This window comes from Talpa europaea (assembly GCF_964194135.1).
Source record: "Talpa europaea genome assembly, chromosome: 6".
Classification (NCBI taxonomy): Eukaryota; Metazoa; Chordata; class Mammalia; order Eulipotyphla; family Talpidae; genus Talpa; species Talpa europaea.
Genome location: NC_140072.1, coordinates 105,152,821 through 105,176,071, shown reverse-complemented (window position 1 = coordinate 105,176,071; position 23,251 = coordinate 105,152,821). Strand labels below are relative to the sequence as shown.

The 23,251-nt window shown below is 36.1% G+C and overlaps 1 protein-coding gene across 1 annotated transcript in view; it reads left to right on the top strand.

Annotated features, from left to right (window-relative positions):
* Positions 1 to 23,251, top strand: part of DIAPH3 (diaphanous related formin 3) — a gene marked incomplete at its 3' end in the record, with an annotated part of 318,599 nt that overhangs the window by 172,468 nt on the left and 122,880 nt on the right. Inside the window, exon 18 of the mRNA XM_084235758.1 lies at positions 694 to 829. Within this exon, the coding sequence (XP_084091884.1) occupies positions 694 to 829 (136 nt within the window). The remainder of the gene's footprint in view (positions 1 to 693; positions 830 to 23,251) is intronic.

Genomic DNA, 23,251 nt, shown 5'->3' with positions numbered 1-23,251 from the left:
ATCTCCTCTGATGCCATGCAGTTTGTTGACACTTAGAGACATTCATGTTTTTTACCTGCTAATTCTTACTAATACCGCACAGGATGATGCAACTACTTGATTTGTATACAATTTCGAAAAAAAAAATTAATCACATTTCTTTTGAAATCTTGTGGCTCACGTGTTAATTCATTACAATGAATAGTAAGAGGTTCTGACTTTGAAATATCAAATATTTCTTTAACCCATCCTTATGATACTTCTTTACATATGAGAGAAATTAAGTGATTATAATATCAAGTAGCCATTACAAAATTTCAGTTCTTTCATGTCTTCAAATATTTTGTTATACTCAGTAGTTTACTTAGAGAGAGTGTGGGAGACACTAATACATATGCTAGACACTCTTTTAGAAATATCTCTGTGTGTGAAAACTGTTTTGATTTGTAAATTAAATGCTTTTTTATTTTTAGTTTCTGTCTCCCTTCTCTAAGTTGATTCCACTAAGATGCAGGTGCTTTAACCATAACAGTTGTATTTATAGATACATAACATTTAGCAAGAGTTCCTATGCTTATCTTTTGAAAGACTGCTACTAATATAAGAAGTAACCCTTATCTAAAAGACACTTAATTACAGTTCTACACTTTAGTAATTTTCCATTTTCTTTGTGGAATCTGTTGTTGATTATTTTTCAAAATTTATTTGTAATAGCAAGCAATAAAGGAGAATGTCAAAAAAAGGGAAGCAGAGGAAAAGGAAAAACGTGCCAGGATAGCCAAAGAATTGGCAGAGAAAGAAAGACTTGAACGCCAGCAAAAGAAAAAGCGCTTATTAGAAATGAAGACTGGTGAGTACTCTCAAATTTTAGTATTTATACTACATATACATAAGTTTGATAATGGCTATTTTATTAGCAGTTTCTCATACTTCTGTGAAAAAGGAACATATGATCACTTCTGCAGTGAAACAATCTTTTGCTTTTCCCCATAGGTTTATTAACAAATAGTGTTTTCAGTCTGGCTTTGGTTCTAGGTGATTTAGTCCTCTGGTATATTCACATTCCTTTGACTGCTTTAAACCCACTTTGTAATATGAAGTAATAAATTAACATTTACTGGAAACTGGAAAATTCTGCAGGGCAAGTAATCTGACTCCTTCAACAAAATATTTTCAGGGGGGAAAAGGGATAAAAGGGAAATTTGAAATTTATGGGACATCTCAACCAAATGCAAGAAATGGAACTTTCGTATATTCTAATCCAAACAAGTAACTGTAGAAAAGCAGTCTGAAAATTTGAATACTCTTTGTCTTGTAGACATGACAGTATTGTGAATATGCTTTAAAATATCTTTTAGGACTCATACTGAAATTTTACAGGGGAAAAGATATTATGTTTGTGATTTCCATCAAAATCATCCAGAATGAGTTGGAAGTAGGCAGGTGTGCATAGGAAACAAGATTGGCTATAATAGAAATTGCTAAAATTGGGTGATGGGTACTTGGAGGAGTTTAGTTGTTCAATGCACTAATATCTCTACCTGTATATATTTAAATTCTTTTTTAATACAAAGTTCTTGGAAAAATTTTCAAATAGAAAAATAACAGTGTTTTACAGCTAGGTCTTTTTTCCAAAGCTAAAAGATACCACCAACTTAGAAGCAAAAGAAATTCAGTAAATTGTAATTATATTTTCACCCCCTCACCTCCCCACCCCAGTCTCAAACATTCTGTCTCTTCCACCTACAAACCACGGAAGACTTGAATTAAAATCCATCAGCTTCACTGTTAAATTACACAGTTTACAACTCTGGACTGCAAATTCACCTAAGCTTTACCCAGGAGTAAAACTTTGATTTCACTTTTGTGGACATAAATTATGTTTAATAAAGCAAACTGAGTACCTTAATGTATCACACATTTCTTGCAGGGGAAAAATATAATCTAAGCACATTTTCTTCTTTATATGGCTATACTTAAAATTCAGGAAGTGTTCTCAGAAACATCTTAAAGTATTAACAAAAATGGAGATCAGACAGGCTTAGCATTGATTTAAAAAATATGCTTCTGGAAATCATTTTAAAATAATTTATTACTTTCTACTTTACCAGATATTCTGATATTTGAAACTTAATTCATTCAATTTTGGTTAAAGAGGCAACTACATGAGATACTTGATGGCAGATTGTGTTGTTTGTGGGTTTTGTCCAAGGTTTATGATACATTAGCTCTCAGCAATGTTCTCTGTTTTATCATAACTGAAAAGGTAAAATCTAGGAAACAAAAAATTTAATGCAACTTCAATTCCAAAATACTAGTAATAATGTTTTAACTTAAATTTGTATTTCCCCTATGAAAGCTCTCTTTTTAAGATGACTGCTTTATTTTTCCAATTTAAAGAGAATACCTCTGTGTTATAAAAAACACCTAAAAAGTGGTAGATCAAAAAACATACATTCTTCTATCCAAAGAATCAATGTTAACATTTTGGCACATTTTTGCTTGTTTTGAAATTTTTTGCCTTTGACTAATAGCTATGATCCTAGTGAATATGCAGATTAACATCTTTTATTTTGTCAAACTTTGGAGTACTTGATACTATTTGTAAGGTATAATTTTTAATTTTTCATATATATCATGGTATCTATTGGACATGACTTAACCAATTTAACTTTCATTAGTCAGTAATGAGGTCATAGAATAATAGTTACTTTCCAGCTTTTCAATACATTTATACATAAATAATTGACAAATTTTATTATTGGGAAATGAACTGGAAAAGGATAAATATTTTTAAGATTTTTTCTGCACTTCAGTTCCAAAAGTATTAGACTAATTTCACTAACTTATATCATTAGCTTATATAAGTTCCTTGTTTGTGTCTGTTTGCAAAGGAAATCAACCTGTACCCCTGTGAGTTCTTCTATGTGAGCCATTAATCATCAGACAGATTGCTAGAGAGAAAGCCAAAAATAAGTTTAATAATAACGTGGATACCTCCTGTATACATGGGAGACACCCAACATGATTGAATAACTTACCCATGTATAAATATGCAGTCATCTTTTTTCCCATGTTACAGGTAGATGATACTTTTTGTGAAATCATGATGTTTACAGATTTGGAGACATGAAATAGAAGTTACATAGTAGTATATTTAACTAGCACTCAGTTATTTACAGTATTATTATGCACAATGTCATTTTTTTCTACTTTCACTGAATTTTTAATATTTGACAAATATCTTCAATTAAAGACATTTAATACTCTGAAAAACATAGTGCCATATATGGCCCTACATTATTATTTTATTGGTATAGAAAAGACATTTAATAGCCAGAGCAATTTTCTTTTATTCATTAAAAGGTAGCTTTTTTTCCCTATATGATGGGTTTCAGGGATAAATAAGGTTCCTGCTTTGATGAAGTTTAGTATTCTAATAAGTGATTCAGACAACACATGTATGAGATATTTCCTATTATAAAAAAAGTATATGAAGTAAAGTAAGACAGGATAATGAGAGGCACGCTGACAGAAGCAGAGGATATAGTAATGACAAAATTCAGTCTTACAGGATTGAGGAGAGGATTTATACCAAACTTGATGATCTAAAATGTTGTTTGTAATAATCTGTAGAAATTGATAAGATAAGCAGGTTCACATTTATATACTATGCTATGTATTATGCTGATAATAGTAATTTTTAAGTATCTTACTATGAAGATCAGTTAAAATTTTGCAAATTTTTTTCATTTTGTGAGCATTATATTTTAGTACAGAACATAGTGCTTCTCTAGTCTTTGTAGAGCTTTCCTAGTCTTAAAAATATGGAGAAGGGTGGAATGAATCTACATTAGTGTTTGGTCACCTCTCTGGATGAGGAGCTTTTTGTTTTATTTTTGTATATAGGAAATAGACTTCTGAGTGATAGAAAATCTTCACATAACCCTGTCATAAGCCCACAGGGAGCTTCCTTCGCATAGATTTTCATGTCTTATGTATTCTCACCATGCAGATAAGAACTGCTTTTTTCACAGATGCACACATTCTTGTATCACCACCTGAGGTAGTAGAGTAAATTAAATCCCTGTTCTTATCCTTCATAAATCATTACTTGCCTTTGGCAAGAGAGAAAGCATCTATTTTCAAGTCTACTATTTATTATGACTATCAATTCAAAATGTGATTTTTTGTTAATAGAATGAAAATAAAGATAGAATAGTGGGTAAAATTTCCCTATGAAGAAAAATGAAACATTAAAAATTCTTTTGAGCAGCAAAGCTAAGAAAGCATAGCATCTCAAATTATCAAGTTACAGCATTAAAAGATCATTTTTCTCATTTTTGTTTTCTTTAAAAATGATGAGCCTGGAGGTCTTTTAAATATTCACATATACATTTTGGTTATTTCTGTTGAATGATTTGGTATTACATTAAACAAGCAAGCAAATTAGCTACATTTTCATGATGTCCTTATTTAATCGCTATGTGGATTTTGAATACATCTTCTAAGTTTATTTAAGTTTGAATTCTTTTAATTTAAAGGATAGGAAAGTACTAGCCATCTGATATAGAGCAAGTAAGTGTATACACTAGTATTTAATTATTTAAAATGTATAGCTATGCTTATGTATAATTATTTCTACCAGGACAAATAGTAATAGTGATTTTATGTGATTATGTACAACTTTTTGAGACTGTATTTGTTTTATAATCATGGAAACAAATAGGGCATTTGATAATAGAATTCAAATATTATGCTTTAAGATTTCCTGAGTATGTAAGTTGATTCACATAATTTTTAAATAGCACATCAAAATGGCCTTGAAATGGACACAGTGCTGTATAATTATGTTTTGGTGAGGAAGTAAATAAGAGTTTATTTAATGACCAATAAAAGCTGTATGAGCAGCTCCTATATTTCAGTCTTTAGGTTACAATTTGTTTATTATTTATTAGACTTAAATGTCTCATTTGGTGCAACTTCAGTCTATTAAATAAAGAGATAATTAGCTTTTAGAAATCTGTTGTTTACCCACATGGCCAAAACTGCTCCTTTGTTTTCCATTCTGCAATTTAGAATAGCTAAGCAATTAGGCTTCCATTTTAGAGGAAATGCATATTACATAAATACTACTTGGGAATGTCTCTGCCAATCTCAACAGATATGCAATTAATGTGCGTACTTGCTTTCATAAAGGCTGTGACAATTACCCTGTCCTCTACAAATATCGTAAAGCTTAGATTATTTTCCATAATTGCATATATTGTAGTTTTGTGCAGCAGTGCTTTCAATTTTTGAGTATCATTGGCAATTGATACATGTAGACAAGCCAATGGTTTTAATTTTCTCTTTATATAAGAAATCAGTATATAGAACAGCATAACAAATTAGACTTGTATTGGCTTTAGTATATTTCTCTTTTCTTAACCCCATTTCTTATGGAACAATAGTAGTAACATCACTACCGCTGCTCTACTACTACTTTTTTTTTTTAAAGAGGCAGGTATTTTATTCATTTATTTATATATTTATTTGTTTGTTTGTTTTATACATGCACTGGGTACAGTCAGAAGCGCGGGAGGGTGAGAGAATTCACCAGAGCCAGAGCGGGGAGCAGAGCAGGCAGAAGGACCGAAGTACCCTGCTGAGGGGAGCAGCGGGCGGCAGGAGAGGTCTGCGCGCCATGCGGGACCCTCCTCTGGTGGCCGGGGAGCAGCGGGGGATCGAACCAGCGCTGCAGAGGCCGCCGGCAGCTTCGCAACCCAGTGCTCAACCACTGCACCACCGGGGAGGCCCTCCTACTACTTTATATTGCTCACACATTGCCATTCTTATGTCACTTCATTTTTGTATGTAGTGCTTACAGCAAAGTTATGAGACTATATTTAATCAAAGAATTTAATTTCTTTGTAGATGGTCACAGATATAACAAACAATAAATTCAGTACGCTAGTCTTCTATTTTTAACTAAAAATAGTTAACTATTTTTAACTATTGTGCTATTGTTCCTTTAGTACTGATGATTTAGCCATTTGCATGCAGATATTTTAGAATCAGAGTTTTTCAGACTAAGAGAAGGTCAAAAAGGTATGTATATGCTGTAAAACAGTAGCATATTCAGAGCAACATAGGCTCTCTTAATTTTAGGTGATCTTTTCTGCAGCACAAATACTCACACTTCATGCGACCTATCAATTCAGATGAAGTTTGTCATAAAATGAGTTTGGATACTTAACTGACTGAATGTATCAAAATATGATTGAGTTCAATTCTTGCATTCTCCAAAATGGTCTCCACTGAATTATTTGTCCTGTATATATATAGTGCAAGAAAAAGGAGTCAAAACAAGTGTAATGATTGGTAACGGGTGCTAAACTGTACCTATGTTTGGAGGTCATCCCTGGATACATTTGACTGAGAAGGACAACTATCTCTTTGGTACCATAGTCAACAAATTTAAGCCAAATGACCCCTTCCTTTGTGTCCAGAAATTTGAGGGTATTGTGTGTTAGAAATGTTCAGCTACTCTGGTTCAGACTCTGCTGCTTCTTTTTTGCTTGCCCAAGGATTTGTTTATCCCAATTCTCAGAACTAGGAGGATAACTTCACTACGACCCACTTTCCCTCTGAGAGTTTGCCATGATCGGACTAGTTCTGTGCCCACCCACATAGTCAGAGGTCAACAGTTTTAAAGTCAGGGGATGGAGAGGGTTGAAAGGTCTATTTCTTCAATATTTTCATTGTTTTACCCTATTTAAAGGTTATGGAAACAAGGCCTGAACAGTATAGTAGGTTTGGGAAGAGGGCACAAGCACCTTAGTGTGCTTTACTCTAGAACAAGTGTCCTGCTACACCCCACAGTTTACCCTCAGCTCTACCTTGTAACAGTTTCTTTTCCGATAAGGTATTAAGAGACTGAGAAGCCATGAATTGTCTTGAGGGATATTCTTGGGAAATATGTTTGAGAGTCTTGTTATATTCAGGTTTTCATGGGTGTGTAGGAATACCTTTTACTGGAATAACAGTTTTATTTGTGAAAACTCAGAGCCCAATCTTTGTGTGCAATAATAAATGTTTTCTCTTTGTAACCATTCAAGACTCACAGACCATCCTCTGTCTCCTTTGTAAATGCCCAAGAAAGGAGAAACTTGGAGAGGAGGTTCTGAGTCGCTTCCAGACCAACATATCTTGAAAATAGTACTTATTTTTTATTCTTTGTACTTTCTTTATTGTGTCACTCTTCATTAAGCATCTTTATGATACATACTAATCAGCTTATTGCTCATCCAATATTTTTTTAAAAGATTTTATTTATTTATACAAGCACTGGGTATAGTCAGAAGTGCAGGAGGGTGAGAGAATTCACCAGAGCCAGAGGGGAGAGCAGAGCAGGCAGACTGAAGAAATACACTGCTGAGGGGAGCAGCGGGCGACAGGAGAGGTCTGAGCGCCGTGTGGGACCCTCACCAGTGGCCAGGGATCGAACCACCGAAGCTTCGGCGTTGCAGAGGGCGGGCTGCTTCACAGCCCAGCACTCAACCGCTACGCCACCGGGGAGGCCCTCATCCAATATTTTAAAATCATTTTCAGAATGACTTTTTAGTGCTGTTCTTATCAGTATTATATATATTAACTATGTGCTGACTTGAAAATAAACTCCATTTTTTGTTAACATTGCTTCTGAGATGAAACATTAAATTCCAGTTATCATAAACTTTTTTTGGGTCAAAATAACTAGGATATTTATCATATAGCATGAATTACTTTTAAGTTTTACCAAAAAAAAAAAAATCTTTGTATTTACATTACTTAGAGTTCTGCTGTTACTAAGCACAGATTCACCCTGTTCATATTCTGGGGCAGAAATCATTCCAGTCATTTGGTTCTTATTACAATGGAGAACTCTTACTTTGATAGCATCTGCTACATTTATTGTTATTGAGAACTCAATCACAGTGGCATCTTCTTTGTGTATAACATTGAATAATCTTTAGGAAACTGTCTTCCAAATCAGTAGTTAACAGTGTGAGCCTTCTAAATCAGTGAATTGTTGTCATGATGAGACCTTTAGTTCTGAGTGGAATTATTGTTTGTATTTGATAGAAAGTTAACTTATTAATTTCAGAGATTGACAAATAAATGTTGTTTATTTTCAGATGCAATCATGCATTTCTCTATCTTTTAAGAAATTTACCCTTCAGGATTATCTAATGCATATCTAATGCATTATGTAAATCTCTATTTTAAGCATAAACCCTCAGAAACAATGGCCTCCAGAGACATCTCCTTAGAAAGACGAACTTTTGAACCTGGTTGGTACCTTCATAAAGTCCAGTTCAACACTAAACAGAGAAATATATATATTTGGAAAAGAGGTGAAATTCATACTATCTCTAACACTGAATACTTGCTAGTACCAAGCAAAAAAAACTCTTAACAACCAAGCAAACAAAATTTAAAAAAAAAAAAAAAAAAGAGGATTGCTGTGCCCTCAGGGCAGATAAATTCACTGTCTTTCCCCCACCTCTTCTGCTGTTCAAAGTGCAAGTTCTCTGAAATCCAAAATGTTTGTACCATAGTATCCAAACTCATTTTATGACAAACTTCATCTGAATTGATAGGTCGCATGAAGTGTGAGTATTCGTGTTGCAGAAAAGATCACCTAAAATTAAAAGAGAGCCTATGTTGCTCTGAATATGCTACTATTTTACAGCATATGCATACCTTTTTGACCTTCTCTTAGTCTGAAAAACTCTGATTCTAAAATATCTTCATGCAAAACTTGTGAATAAGAGACTATCAACAAACTTCTCAGTGACTACTCTTGCTCTGCCTCTCTTGAACTGGTTATATCATCCACATTATCTCAGACAGCAGTTCCTTCTTACCTGCATTCATTTCTGTTGTTCCCTTGCCATAAATACCTTTCCTCTAATTCTTAACTGACTGAATGTATCAAAATATGATTGAGTTCAATTCTTGCATTCTCCAAAATGGTCTCCACTGAATTATTTGTCCTTTATATTTGATAATCTTTCTCAAAAACCTTAAGTCTTATATTAACATTATAGAATATTTGGTTACATTGGCTTTTTTCTTAAGCTTCTAATACCTTGTATATTTTTCAAGAACACAGATTTATGCATTCTTTATCTCCTAAGATCTAGTACCTAAGTTGTACCAGAAGACACTCAAGACTTGTGAGACAATTGATAAAAACTTAACTGCTTAAAAGATATCTCTTTCACCTTGTGTTCAGTTTAGCATATTACTTTTTTAATGTATAAAATAAAAACATATACTATAGCCCTTGAGCCAAATCAGACTGCACCTGTTTTTATAAATAAAGCTTTATTGGAAGATTATCGCACCAGTTCCCTAATGCATTAATGTTAACATAATGACAGCCATTGTTCTGCAAGTGCAGAATTAATAGTGGGGGCACAGATGTTTGTGCTACAAATCCTAGAATATTTGCTATCTGGCCCTTTACTGAAAACGTTTGCCAACTCCTGATTTAAAACAATGCTCTTTAGAGACTGTTCTTTGATTTGTATAATAGAGTAAAAAATAAAACTTTGTTAACTTTTCTCTTTGTCTCTCTATAAGCCGAAAAGCATACTTTTGCAAAATGGCCCATCTGTGTTGAAAATGAATATCTAATAGTTAAACAAGTAAAATTACTGATAAAAGGTGATTGTTTAGGGAAAACTAATTTTTGGTACATATATAACAGCAGAAAATTATCTGATTTTTAGATTCCACTAATTTGAAATGAAAAGTGGTGCAGTTGAACTTTTGAAATGCTAGCAAGCATCTAGGCTGTCGTTCATTTCAGTAACCAGTCTAGCACAACCATTGTACTCTTACCCTTTTATCCCAGCTTATAATCCCCAGTATTTCTGTACTATTGTTTGTATATCTTTTGAGATGAAAATATCAATGTGTCAAAAGGTCATAGGGGAGCCAAGTTTTTATTTCTTTATTAATAGGCTCTCTCTTTTCTCTTCCTATTTTTGGTCATTTTGACATTAAATCCTTAAAGTTGAAGGAAATCCATTCACTGCTGCTGAACTTGGTCATGAAGGTTGCTCAAAGTCTAAAGTGATTATCTTGCTGAATACAAAAGGAACTCAGTAGTATTTGCCTTTTCATGTTGAATAAATATACCCTGAAGCAGGCTGGAAAAATTAAGCAAAGAAATTGAATATTTATGTGTTACTTGAAATGGTATAAATAGGCATTAGTGTTTAGATGGAAGTAGGCATTATTTTGTAATAGGATTTTAAATATTGTTTCCTCGATAGCTTCCTTCCTCAGATATCCAGTGTTCTTCTAGAAAATTAGAAGCAGCATAATATTAATGGAGTTAACATTAAGGACAGCCTTAACACAGACTCAGATGCCCCAAGGCAGGAAGAATTTGACAGACTAGTATAATAACAGAAAATCGACGACTGTTTTTGGAACAAGCAATTCTTGGGAGACCATTGCCTGGTGAGAGTGAACTGTCACCATAGAACTTCCACCAATAATTACCACTAATGGGTAGAAGTGGCAGTAATTTTAGTTCAGTACAATCCTCTCGATGATTGTTTTTGAACTATTAGTGCTATTCACGCAGGAACTCTTGCAAAGTAGAAACATTTTTTTTTTGTCCCATTAGTGTTGAATCAGAGGCTTCATCACTTTTAGGAGTGGTGTGTTGAAGGATCACTCTGTTAGTTTCCCTCCAAAGTCATTCTGACTCTTGATTCTCTCACTTGCCTTTACTCTTCAGATTTGAAATGTGACAGTTCCTCTTTTTAACTTAACTGCAAAGTAGACTCAAATGTCACAAAGTCAAAAAGATAGTGTACTTGGTGAACAAAAGGAACTAATTCAAAAGTGAAGAATTAAGTGAAAGGCATCTTTCTATTGTATTTGTACTCCAGGTATAGTTTTGAAGTTAGAGTGTGTTATTGCTGAATTGCAATTTTGATCTCTGGTTTCCACTGAATAGTCTCAATGCTAATTAGTTTCTATTATCTGTTGGATTCACATGTGACTAACATCCTTTTTTTAAATTTGCCCTCCTTTATTTTAATGTTTGTTATAGAACAAATAGTCTTTCAAAAATACATAGGCCTTTTGATTGTAGTCACTCATTTCTGTTTTAATTAGATAAATATTAACAAATGAATAAATGTGTAGATACTTTAATGCATTATTTGGCCATTTTGCTGTGACCCTAGTCATGGTACTCTGACTTCACCTTTAATAGAAGAAAATATCATTTATAATAATTGAAGAAACCTTTATCCATGCAAAAATACCTAATGATGCCCTCTTGCCTGCAACCCTTAGAGGACTTTTGCATGGGATACTAAAGAGTTAGTTCCAAAGAAACAGGGGTTTGGATGATAGTGTTTTCTATTGATTCTTCCTTTTCTGATTCCTCCATTTCATTCTTTCACAACACTTCAAGGTATACAATGTTGCAGTCTGAGGAAGTGTTTTTTCCCTAAGTCACAGTATCTGGTGATAGTGAACAGATATCTTAGTGCACATTTGGAGACACTTGGGATAGTTTAAGAACTCTCTTCTCTGCCTGGAAAATACTAGAAGAGAAGAGCCCATATGATAGCAAGCTTTGTTCAGAACTGCTACACTCCCTCGGTGGGAACAGGCTTGGAGAGGAGTGTTGTTTTTCAAATCTTTGCTCTCCCCCCATGACTAAATTCCTATTTTATGTTTGGTACCATCCTGTTCCTAAAGCATTGCACTGTGATATAGTGGAAATAGAATACAAACTGTCATCATTCCTGAACTCTAAAAAGGGAAAAGAAAGAAGCGAAAGGAAAAATATCTCCAACAGTGTTTGCCATTGTAGCTAGAATCTGAGGAACTCGGAAATAAAAAAGTGCCGTCTATTACAGCTTAGCCAGTGGAGGCTTGTGTGTGTGTGCACCTGCTTTAAACCTGCTCCAAAGTGAGGTCAGTTTTGAATACAGAAATCAAATATTGGGATTTGGTGTATCTCTCCTAGAAATGTATTGAAGCCTTCTTTGGTGTAAAGGTTTATCTCATTTCATTAATTAGATATTTATCTTTTATAAAATAAAATGAAAGAATGGTATGAACCATTTACTATAGTTATTTTAATTTATAGTTTAATGTTCTGATTTGGCTATTAAACACTTTCTTCTTTTTACATGAAAATCAAACATACCATTATTTTTCACTAAATATTACAAAAATAAAATTCTTATAGGAAAGTGAGCATTTTTTAAGAACAAACCATTTTTTAAAGTGAGCTGCTGTTTCTAATAGTTTCTTCCTATAGCAGGTGTTCAATGAGTATTTTTGAAATATTTATGGAACTCATGTTTGTGGGACAATTTCTCAGTTGTATATATTTGGATATACTCACTAATGGTAAATAGGCCCAATTCTAAAACAAGATATGACATCTGTCAAGTCTGCTTTTTGGTAGAGGAAAATATAGTTTATGATAATTGTTAAAATCTTATAGTGTTGGTAACAGATAAAGTCAGACACAATGACAAATTCAGGTGTGCAAAGATGCAACTATTTCTATAAATGCAATTTAATTTCTGACTTGGGGCCACTCATGAGCCTACCTCATATAAACAGCTTAGTCAATTCAGTCTCTCTCTCTCTCTCCTTCCCTCCCTCTCTACCTCTTTGTGTATGTGCGTATGATGAATTTTAGCCCTGCAAGTCCAGTATAGAATTTCATCATGTTTGAAATTCCCTTCCACTCTATTATTGTTCTTCTCCCTATAAATGAGTTCCAAACTTGATGAGAGCTCACTTCTAAGAATTTGCACATTTGTTTCAGCTCTCTCTGGGCCCACAATGGTCTCCTTACTTTGGCATAATTTTTCCAGTCTGTCTTTGGTAAAGGTGATGTGTGTTTGGCTTCTGTTTGATAACCTTGGAAATTTAGATCCTTGTCTAAAGGAATCTAAGGAATCTAAGGAAATCTTAGATTCCTTGTTTGCTCCCTGACGTTGGTGGTTCTGGGAATCCTATCCATGTTCTTCCGATTACTTGAACATGCACTTTTTCTCTGCTGATTTTCTTTCCTCCTAGTCAGTCCCCATAGGAAGTCACTGTGTTCCTCCCATAGCACTTAACTGCTGTGGGGGCTTCTGAACTACCTTGGGCCCAGACTTAATCGCAGACTCCCTCTGAAGAGGACTTGATGCATCATTGGATCTGCCCTCCCAGTTCTGTGTGTTGGACAGAAGATACTACTACTCTAAGATTCCACTACCTTTTACTCCTTGGGAAATTCTATCCTCTAAGCCCATTTCCGCCTGAATTGAGCAGCAGTGTGCACAGAATTGTCTCTGTCCCATTAGCTGGGGGAAATCTTGCCCATTTACCACCCAAGAATGTGGTGTGCATTCTTTCTTCTGTGTGTCATTCTTATATTGTGAGTGATCATTTTGACTTCCCCATTAGGGGACAGGAAGGGAAGGTGGATTGAAACCTGAGCAGTTGTGCAGCAAAGAGAATTTCTGGCACTCCTTTGAATTGCTGAACATTGAATTAAATGATACCAAATGAACACAGAGTGAAATGAGCCAGGGCTTCCAAACCTGGGACTGAATAAATTAAGACACAATGGCATGACATTCCTATTTGGACAGCAACAGATAATGTAACAGGCCTGAATGATGGGAAGAGATGAGGCTAAATTGGAAGTGCACAGTGGGTGCTGTGCTTTAGGTTTTTTTTCTTCATCCTACAGGCACACACCAAGAGTGTTAAGTAGAGCAGTGATAGGATCTTCTTTCTGATGGTGGAAATGCAGATGGATTAGAGGGTGTGGGACAGTAGAATGAGTGAGACCACTTAGGAGGCTTTTGTAATTTTGTAGGAGATAAATGCCAAAGGCATAAATGGGGATGTACTAAGAAGGAGAAGACAGGATAAATTTGAGACAGTTTTGAGGACATGCCAACAGGGCTCTGTAGCTGATTGGGTGTGGGAAGGCAGGAAAAAACTTTCATGATGAGCTTGGATGATGTTAATTTTTCTTCTCCAATTTAAAATCTTTTAATCTAGGGCCTCCCCGGTGGCGCAGCGGTTGAGCGCTGGGTTGCGAAACTGCGCGCCGCCTCTGCGGCGCCGGTTCAATCCCCGGCTGCTCCCCGGCCACCGGAGGAGGGTCCCACATGGCGCGCAGACCTCTCCTGCCGCCCGCTGCTCCCCTCAGCAGTGTCCTTCGGTCCTTCTGCCTGCTCTGCTTCCTGCTCTGGCTCTGGTGAATTCTCTCACCCTCCCGCGCTTCTGACTGTACCCAGTGCATGTATAAACAAAACAAACCAGCAAACAAATAAAAAATAAAGCATGCCTCTATTAAAAAAAAAAGAAAAAAAGAATAAAATCTTTTAATCTAGGGGATAATTTTTTCTGCAAGATCCTGTAGGTATGAAAAACAACAACTGTACATGGTAACTTCCTTCTTAGGAAAGAAAATCTTCTTTGTTACAAAGGCAGTTTAGGAATTTTTTGTAACTAGAATAACTACGCCAAGAATATTTGAAAAATCATATAGCTCATGAGCTTAAGCTGGAGTAGCTATCTCCTGGAGAGTCTGAGTGAGAGGTGGGATGTAGGTAAGATAAGACAAAATATGTCCCATTATTCTCTTGAAGGAAAACTAATCAATATCACTCCTGCCAATTCAGCTGAAATCAGCCCAGGTATTCAGTTCTAAGGCTCTGCAATTCTCATTATTGACATTTGCTCTCACGTTTATTTTCCTGGCATATGTGATTGTTTTCGTATTTTTAGGTTTGTTTTTTTTTTTTCTTTAACCATTAAGCACATCTCATCTAGTATTCCAAAGGCATCCCCATGGCTCCTGTGTAATTTGCTCTGTGGTTATTAAATCTCTGGCAAAATTGGAATACCTCCTTCACTGATAAAATTATTACTGTAATAGCAAAAAACTTTTTCCTATCAAAAAGCTTTGTTTCATTCAACAAATAATTATTAAGCACATTTTATGCCATGTTACTGTTCTAGTTCCTGGGAACACACCAGCAAACAAAACAAACAAACACGCCTGCCCTTGTGGACTTAGATATATTCTGGTAGAGAAGACAGGCAACATTTAGGCTACAGTGTTAGAAGTAAATAAGTTCTAAGAAGAATAAAATAAAGCAGGCATGTATGAAGGATAGGAGGTATGGGGAGTAAAGGAGTGACCTTTAAAATAGGGCTGTTGTTTTCATTTGTCAGAATTCCCGATGGAGCACCAGCAGTGTCACTTGCCATTGAGTGAGTGCTGCAGCCTGGGAGTCAGGGTCACCTGTGTTCCAGCCCTGGCTCTACTAGTAGCTAAGTGATAATTAGCAGATCACTTAATTTCCCTGGACATAAGTCTCATCATCCATAAAATTATCTTCCTTCTAACTCTGAAATTTCCATCTAGATTCTTTAGATTGACTTTTAAATAATAATAGATATTTTGTGTCAAAACCCAAGGAATCCATATTTGCTTAGGCCTCCTCTTGTTCTATAATATCAGTCTCTATTAAAATACACTCTTAGAAGACACTTTTCATTGTCAGGAAATATAAGTCTTCATGTGCAATTTTGTATTTTGTAGGGTTTTTTTTTTTGTTTTCTAATTGGTCATATGACAATTTTTTTTAAAGATTTATTTTAATGCATACAAAAACTGGGGTGTAAGCCAGAGGTGCAGGAGAATGAGAGGATTCACCAGAGACAAGAGTGGGGAGCAGAACAGGCAGATCCACTGAAAGACACTGCTGAGGGGAGCAGTGAGCGAAATAGGAGAGGTCTTCTGTGGCATGTGGACTAACTCCCTGGCCAGGGATCAAACTCTTGCTGCAGTGGCTGGTGATAGCACTGAGACTTTAACCTCTCTGCTGCCAGGGAGCCCCAGTTATAGGATGGATTTATCTAGATGTTAAGCTTTTAATGTTTTCGATCTTTCAAAGATGATTTTGAAAAGTTATTGATAGAGAACCTAGGAAATACATATATGTACATTTATGTATATGCACAGACCTTTCCATGAATGAGTTGTCTCTTGATAGTTACTACTTTGCTATATAAGCTTTCTTAGTTTTTTGAATGGAAGGTGTGTTTAGTATATATGTAGAACAGAAATGAAAATGTCATATATTACAGAATCAGATGACCTTTTTACAGGATGACAACTACTCATATTCTCAGACAAATACTCAATCAGCACTTTAATCTATTAAGAGCAGAACACACTAACATGCATAAACTGGCAGCCTCATCTAGTTATAATGCATCTTTAATGTGTAACTTATTACAGTGTAGTATAGCTCCTTGGTCTTGTAATAAAAGGTAGAGTGGCCTCCAGTGATCAACAGGGTTCTGAGATCAATTTAACTTGGATAAAACCTTTATCCGTAACAACTGTCATTAAGAATGACTAGCATTTCACTAATTAGCCCACCATTTACAACCCATAAGTTTCTCACAGATGGTAAATGTTTATAAACACCCACAGATGTGTGCACAGCTGACTCTCAGTTATCCAGAGGACTAGGGGACACAGATAATTTAGATTCACTTACAATGCAAACCCCTCATTTTAGCTAGTTTCAATCTTCTTTCTCTTAGGACTTTTTTACCACAACTCTTAATGATGTAGTAAAATTAATCTAATTTCAACAATTCTTATTTTTGCACATACCCTCAGTGAAAACACTAGTATGTACAAAAGTGGTCACAAGATGTCTGAGAAGAGGATAGAAATGGGAAGGCATGAACTCAGTTAAATATGTATTGAGCAATGAAGGATTGTTCATATATGTTTGTAGCTGTGAGTCAAATAATACTTTTCAAGTTGTGAAACCATAGCAAACCACCTACCTCAACAATACTATTACTATCTCCTTAAGTATGAGAGAAACCAAAGACCTTGACAGTGTGATCCTGTATTAACAATCATTTCAGGTAATTCTTTCTGTAATTTAGTCTCCATTTTTCACTGTACTGCCTTATACTGAAAGATGATGAATGGATGTAATTAAAATAGACTAACTTGACATCACGAGTGAAGTTACTCTGCCTGTTTTCTTCAGCCTAAAGAGTCTTGAATCTTGTTCTTCCATATGTTCTTAATCTGAACTTTCATTCATTTTCCTTTCAGCTTTATTTTACTTGTCCAAAAAACTTTAAAGGCATTTTTTGATAGCGCTCACCCAGAGCCAGGAGCTACATCCCAATAATGAGGTCCAAGGATTATTTAAAGAATGAACTATGATGTGGATCCCTTTTGTCTTCTAGTGACTTGCAAAATGTGTACTGTGTCTTCAGACTGAGGTAGTCTTGAGTTAACATTTGTTTTCCATAATTTCCTTAAGGAACATTTTCTTTATTTCAATTTACTGGAAAGGAAAATTAATCATTCCACAAATAGTATATTAGGCATGCTCCACGTTGTTTAAAGAAGAAAAATTATAATGGATTAAAGAAAGTGGTCAAAATTAGTGTGATGAACTTGAATGATAGAAAAACATGGCATTGAAGAAAGAAATCTTGCATCGCTGGAGCTAGCTAATATATGTATATTTTTTTTTCCAGTTAAATGATATATTTGTTTTTATTGTTGTCTTTCATTTAGGAGGGCTTGTAGGTGCTACCAGGTTATATGGCTATTTCCCTGGTCAGAAAAAAAAAATCGCTAGGATCTCAGCACTTTGAGATTCAGAGCTCCTGCTAGGTATGCTTTCCTTCCATAGTCACCTCCTGGCTGCAACAGATGTGCCTTGACCAATGTAAGGAACCTAGGAGAAGGTGGAAGTTTGAGGAAAATGGTATTCACTTTCTTAGGGCTTACTTTTAGATATGTGTAGAACACTCAAGTTACCATGTCTCCGTTGTGATTTCATAGTGGGTAAGGGCGATTAGGTAAACTCATCCCAGTTTACCGGAAGATTTTCCCAGTTTTAGCGCTGAAAGCTCTGTGTCCAGGAAACCCTGAGTCTTTGCAAACACTGATTGTTGGTCATTTTAGTTGGGGCTCAGGAGTGGATCTTGTGCTGTTGATAAAACTTAGGAGTTCTCAACATCCAAGGCGATGGGGCAGAAATGATGAGGCATATGAGAAAGGCTGTAATTATGGTGCCAAGGGAAAGGAGTCAGGGAAGGCACCAACATGGAGGTGGTAAGGTGCTGAGAAATTGTGGTATCAGGAAGCCCAGGAAAAAGAAGACATTAGTTTCAAAGGAGAAGCCATAGTCAATATTATCATGCTACCAAGAGATCCTGTAGTAAACTGATAATTGCCCCATTAACATCAGTTTGAAGGAGAGCATAAAGTGTCGATAAATTAATATGGGTAGTGAGTCTGTAAGAAAAGATAGTAATTAGAGAGGGTTTGGGGTTAAGAGAAGGCAGAGAAGGCATTTGAATTTGTTTAAATTTTGTGATGGAAGGAATGGAAAATGGAAGTTGGGAGAGAATGACTCTCAATAGAGTAAGGTCCTAAGGGCAACAGGACAAAGTGTAGAGCGTTAAGATGCCAGGTGGGAAATTGTCTTGGAAAGCAAGACACTCTGCTATTGTGATGGTGAGGGAGGAGGAATGACTGGGCCTAAGTGCAGATACATTGTAGATTTAAAGTTAAGATATTTTCATCCAGCAGTTTTTTTTGTATCTGAAATAGAGGAAGACATCTACTGAAGAAGGGTTAGATTACCTGTGGTTCACCAGGTGAAAGTGATGAACCATAGAGTATAAGCTAGATAACTGAGGAAATGAAGGTGATCAGAGCAGAATATTGGACACTTCCATGGACAGGGGACAGAACTAGTGAGAGAGAAAGAACAGGAAGCACAGGAGTAGCTTGTAGGGATTTAGTTATTGGAAGAAGAAAAGTTGTAGGTGGCAGCAACGTTCAAATTATGAATATAAGAGTGGATAGTAAAGGGCCTCCCTGGTGGCGCAGCAGTTGAGCGCTGGATTGTGAAGCTGCCCGCAGCCTCTGCAGCGCCGGTTCAATCCCCGGCTGGTTTGATCCCTGGCTGCCGGGGGAGGGTCCCACATGGCGCGCAGATCTCTCCTGCCGCCCGCTGCTCCCCTCAGCAGTGTACTTCGGTCCTTCTGCCTGTTCTGCTCCCTGCTCTGGCTCTGGTGAATTCTCTCACACTCCTGCACTTCTGACTGTACCCAGTGCTTGTATAAATAAATAAATCTTAAAAAAATAAAAAGCTACACCCCCCCCCCCAAAAAAAAGGAGTGGATAGTAAAAAGTAGACAGAAAGGATTTGTCCAGGGAATTTGCTGTTGAATTCATTCACATGGAATTGAATTCACACTTGCTGATGGCCGAAAGAGAAAGGTGGAATCAGATGACATAATCTGTTTTGTGTGGGAGGGAAGACAAGTACATGACAAGATGACATTGACCTAGGGGGTTGACTGTGGTACAACTGAATGACACGTGTTTCAAAGGAGAGTTCTTTTTCACATCAGGGAGAAGAAATGACAGTCTGATGTAACAATGAAGAGAGAGAGAGAGAGAGAAGATAAACCTCTATTTATACACCATATAAGTCACATAAGAGAGGATGAGCAACATCTGCTAAGAGTGAAGGAAGGAAAACATTTCTCCATTCCCAGATAGAGCCCATTTCAAATTAAGATAAAAAGGTGCGAGGAATGTTCACTGAAGATATTGAGGTAGTGGAGAAGTTGTTTATGCTATTAAGTGCTGATGAAACATCCAGGAAGAACTTACCTTCTGGACAGTGGTGACTGCTGGGAGTGATAATGATCTTGGTGAAACTATAACAATTGCCCAGCAGGTAGGTTGTAGGGCAAGGCCAGGAAGCCACTGCAGACTGGACTGATTCTAGTATATCTAGATCCTTCTGGTCCTAGAAGAGGGAATATCTTTGTGACAAAGGAGTCGTCTATGATCTGCATCTCATTTATTGCCAGGTTCTAGGGAAAGGCATCTGGTTCTCAGTGAATTTGGAGAAACCTAATCTGCGCTTGTTGGTTGAGTTCCCAACTATAAAAGTTATTCTCTTTTTTGGGTCATGAGGCATTTCCAAAAACTCACTTTAAGTCCACAGAACCAAAGATCTGAGTACTTCTCGGTTATACAAGGTCTGTATCATATGAAACGTCTGTAATGAAAAGAATGTGAGCATTAGAATCGGAAAGGTGTCTTGTCACACCTCCCCTCTGATACTCAGAGGGGATACATTATGGATACATTACTTCCTTGCTCCCAGGTTTGCTGGCTTTAATAGGGAATTGAGTTGGTGAAAATTAGATTAGAAAAGCTAAGTGAAATACTCCCCAGACCCCAGCTAACAGACATTCAATCAAATTGATGGTTCCTCGTGTATCTTAATTCATATTTAGATTTTTGTTCTTTCTCTCAAGCATACCATTTTTCTAAATAGAATTGTTCTCAAACCTAGCTGATATCAGTATTTATTTGGGGGCTTCTGTATTCATTTTGTCAGCTTTTTTGTAGTCTAGGGAAAAATCTTCTATTGTTCTCTTGAGAGAGTTTAGCACATTTTTTTGCCTCCAGTTTCTTTGCAATTTTTAATGAGTTCATCGAAAGTTCAGTTGTCTCCCATTTTCATTTCTTTTCTGTGTTATTTGCTTTCTCCCAAAGCATATGTCAGTTCCTTTTCCTCTCCACTTTCCACTCATTCAGATTTGCCTTATTGTCTTTGCTGATTTCTTTTCTTTTAAAAATATGTTGCTATTACACTGATTAAGATTTTTAAATTTCTTCTTCTTAAATTTCTGCATCTGATTAGGGAAGAGATAGGAAGGAAATACCATATCTGTGCAGAATATATCTGCATTTCTCCTTTGAAATGAAAAGGAAAAATACAATACTGCGACTCACAAATTCATATTCGCAATGAACCTAGAACTTGAATCTAATAAAATTGCTTTGCCTAGACAAGTTTGGCAGCAGTGAGAGGATGTTTAACTACCACTCTTGGCACCCGGGATGGTAGTACACAAGTTTCTACTGTTTAATATGCTGTGTATAGAGTCCTGTATTTTAAAGGACAAGAAAAATATCTTCAGAAATGTAAGTACAAATAGAGATTTCAAAGCAGAACCCCTTAAAATCATCACTGGGCAGCCATGCTATATCTCTAACCTACTGCCTCTATATTAAGCAATTTCATAGCACTCTGCTTTCTTCTTTGGAACATTTGTCATACTGGTAGTCACGAATTATGCGTTGAAATTGCCCTTGGACTCTTAAGTCCCATGAGAAGTAGGACTGGGGCTGGTTTCAGTGCCTGGCACATATTCCTTAGTGCGTATTTGTAGAATTGAATTGACTTCATAGTTTTATATTTCCAACTACTTCTTGGACAAAACAGTTTGAATATTCTGCCAGCACCTCAAAATCAATTCATCTAAAACCTAAGTTATCGTGTTCCACATAAAACCTGATGTTCATGTTCTCGTTTTGGGTTAAGGATACCACCATTTTCCCAGTTATCCAGGCTTGACATCCTCACACTGTGCCAGCTTTAATCATAGTGAAATACAGTTTTGATTATTTCACACCTTTCAAAAACATTCCATGTCAGTTCTTCAGCTTTGAATCCAAGTTCCCTTGGCCTGCCTTCCTCATCTTATTTTCCCCTTTCCCCGGTGTACACCATATGCTGCTGTCAGAGCACGACTTTGGGGACCCATCTGGGCCCCATTCAGTGTTCCAGGTACCACTCGCTGAGAGTTACCACTCTTGGCCTCAGTTCATTTATCCCAGCTTCTCCTAGAACAATTCCTGTGAAGTCACGACTATTCCCTTGCTTCCCTCTTCCTTTTTTTGATTTTTGGTAGGATTAAGCACTTTCATCTTCTCAGTTTGAAATTGTTTTGTTCGTTGTTCAGAAACTTTATGAGGACTAGAAACATCGCAAAGGATTTTTTAAAATTCCTCTCTGATATAAGAAAATAGCAAAACAAATCTAAAACATCCTAATATGTTTTCAATGGGAAGAAAGCAATTGCCAAGCTTATGTCTCAGTAAAGTGAAGAGACTCTTGTGGATGACAAGTGAAGCTTCTATCCTGAAGTGGTTGTGTTATGCCATGTAATTAACCTTTTCCTCTCTGGGTTACTCTGTGATTAAAGGGGTCATGGGTGTTCACTGTATGTGAGAGTCACATCTTGTTAAATGTCATTATCATTTCACATCTACATATATATTAAAATAGATACATTATTTTTCCCCTGACATTCTGTGTTTTTGCAACTGAAGGCATCTGTTCAGCACCCTAGGCTGACTTAAACAACATTCTTTTCACCAAGGAGGCCACACTGGTTTTTAAATTTTGCTTTCTTTAGTAATTGTTGGAATAGTTCACTGTGAACAAGCTAATCAGAGTTGGACACTTAAATACTTACATGAGAGACGTTTTAAAAAGCATTTAACACTGAAAGGATGATTAAAGAAAGCCTTTCTTCAGCACTATGTGGTAGAGTAATCGCTAAGCAGGAAGTCAGAAAACTTACCCTCCGCTTTGTAATTAATAGCCACACATGGTCATAGAAAGGTTTGTGTTCACTGACCTCGGTGAAAAAATATGTTTTTTTTTTTTCCATGCTATCTTTTGGAGATGGTATGTATCAACAATTTTAATATTTCATTATTTTTTAATATCTGAACATACCTTAGTGCATGGGTATCATAATTTAGTCTGTCTCTTGCAAATGGATAATTAATTTCCAATCTCTTGTTACTAACATTGTAATGATACGCTTATCCATGAGACTTTGCACACAAGTGAGTTCCCAAAGGTTAATGTTCTTTTGTTTGTTTCAGTTGATTAACACTGGTTTGCATCATTGTGTTTTAGAAGTATAGGAGCTCCCACTCCAGGTGTTGTTACACCACAACAACCACCACCAAAGCACCCATAGTCCATTCTCGGTAGACCACTGTTCTCTCTCCCTCTCCCACTGTTCTCTCTTGGCCTCAGTTCTGTAGTCCACTGTCTAGGGTTTGTTGTTAGTTCGGCTTTATTGGACCCTTCTAAGACATGATCCTAAATTAGTCTTTCTCTTCTTATTAAGATAATCCCCTCTTCCTGTACCTGTGTTCCACAAATGGCAAGAATTTATCTTTTCAGTAACTGAGTAGTATTTCAACATGTGTAAATAGTACATCTTCTGATGCACTTACCTGTATTTCGGCACTAAGGGTTTCAACAGCTTAGCTAAACAAATTGTAAATAGTGCT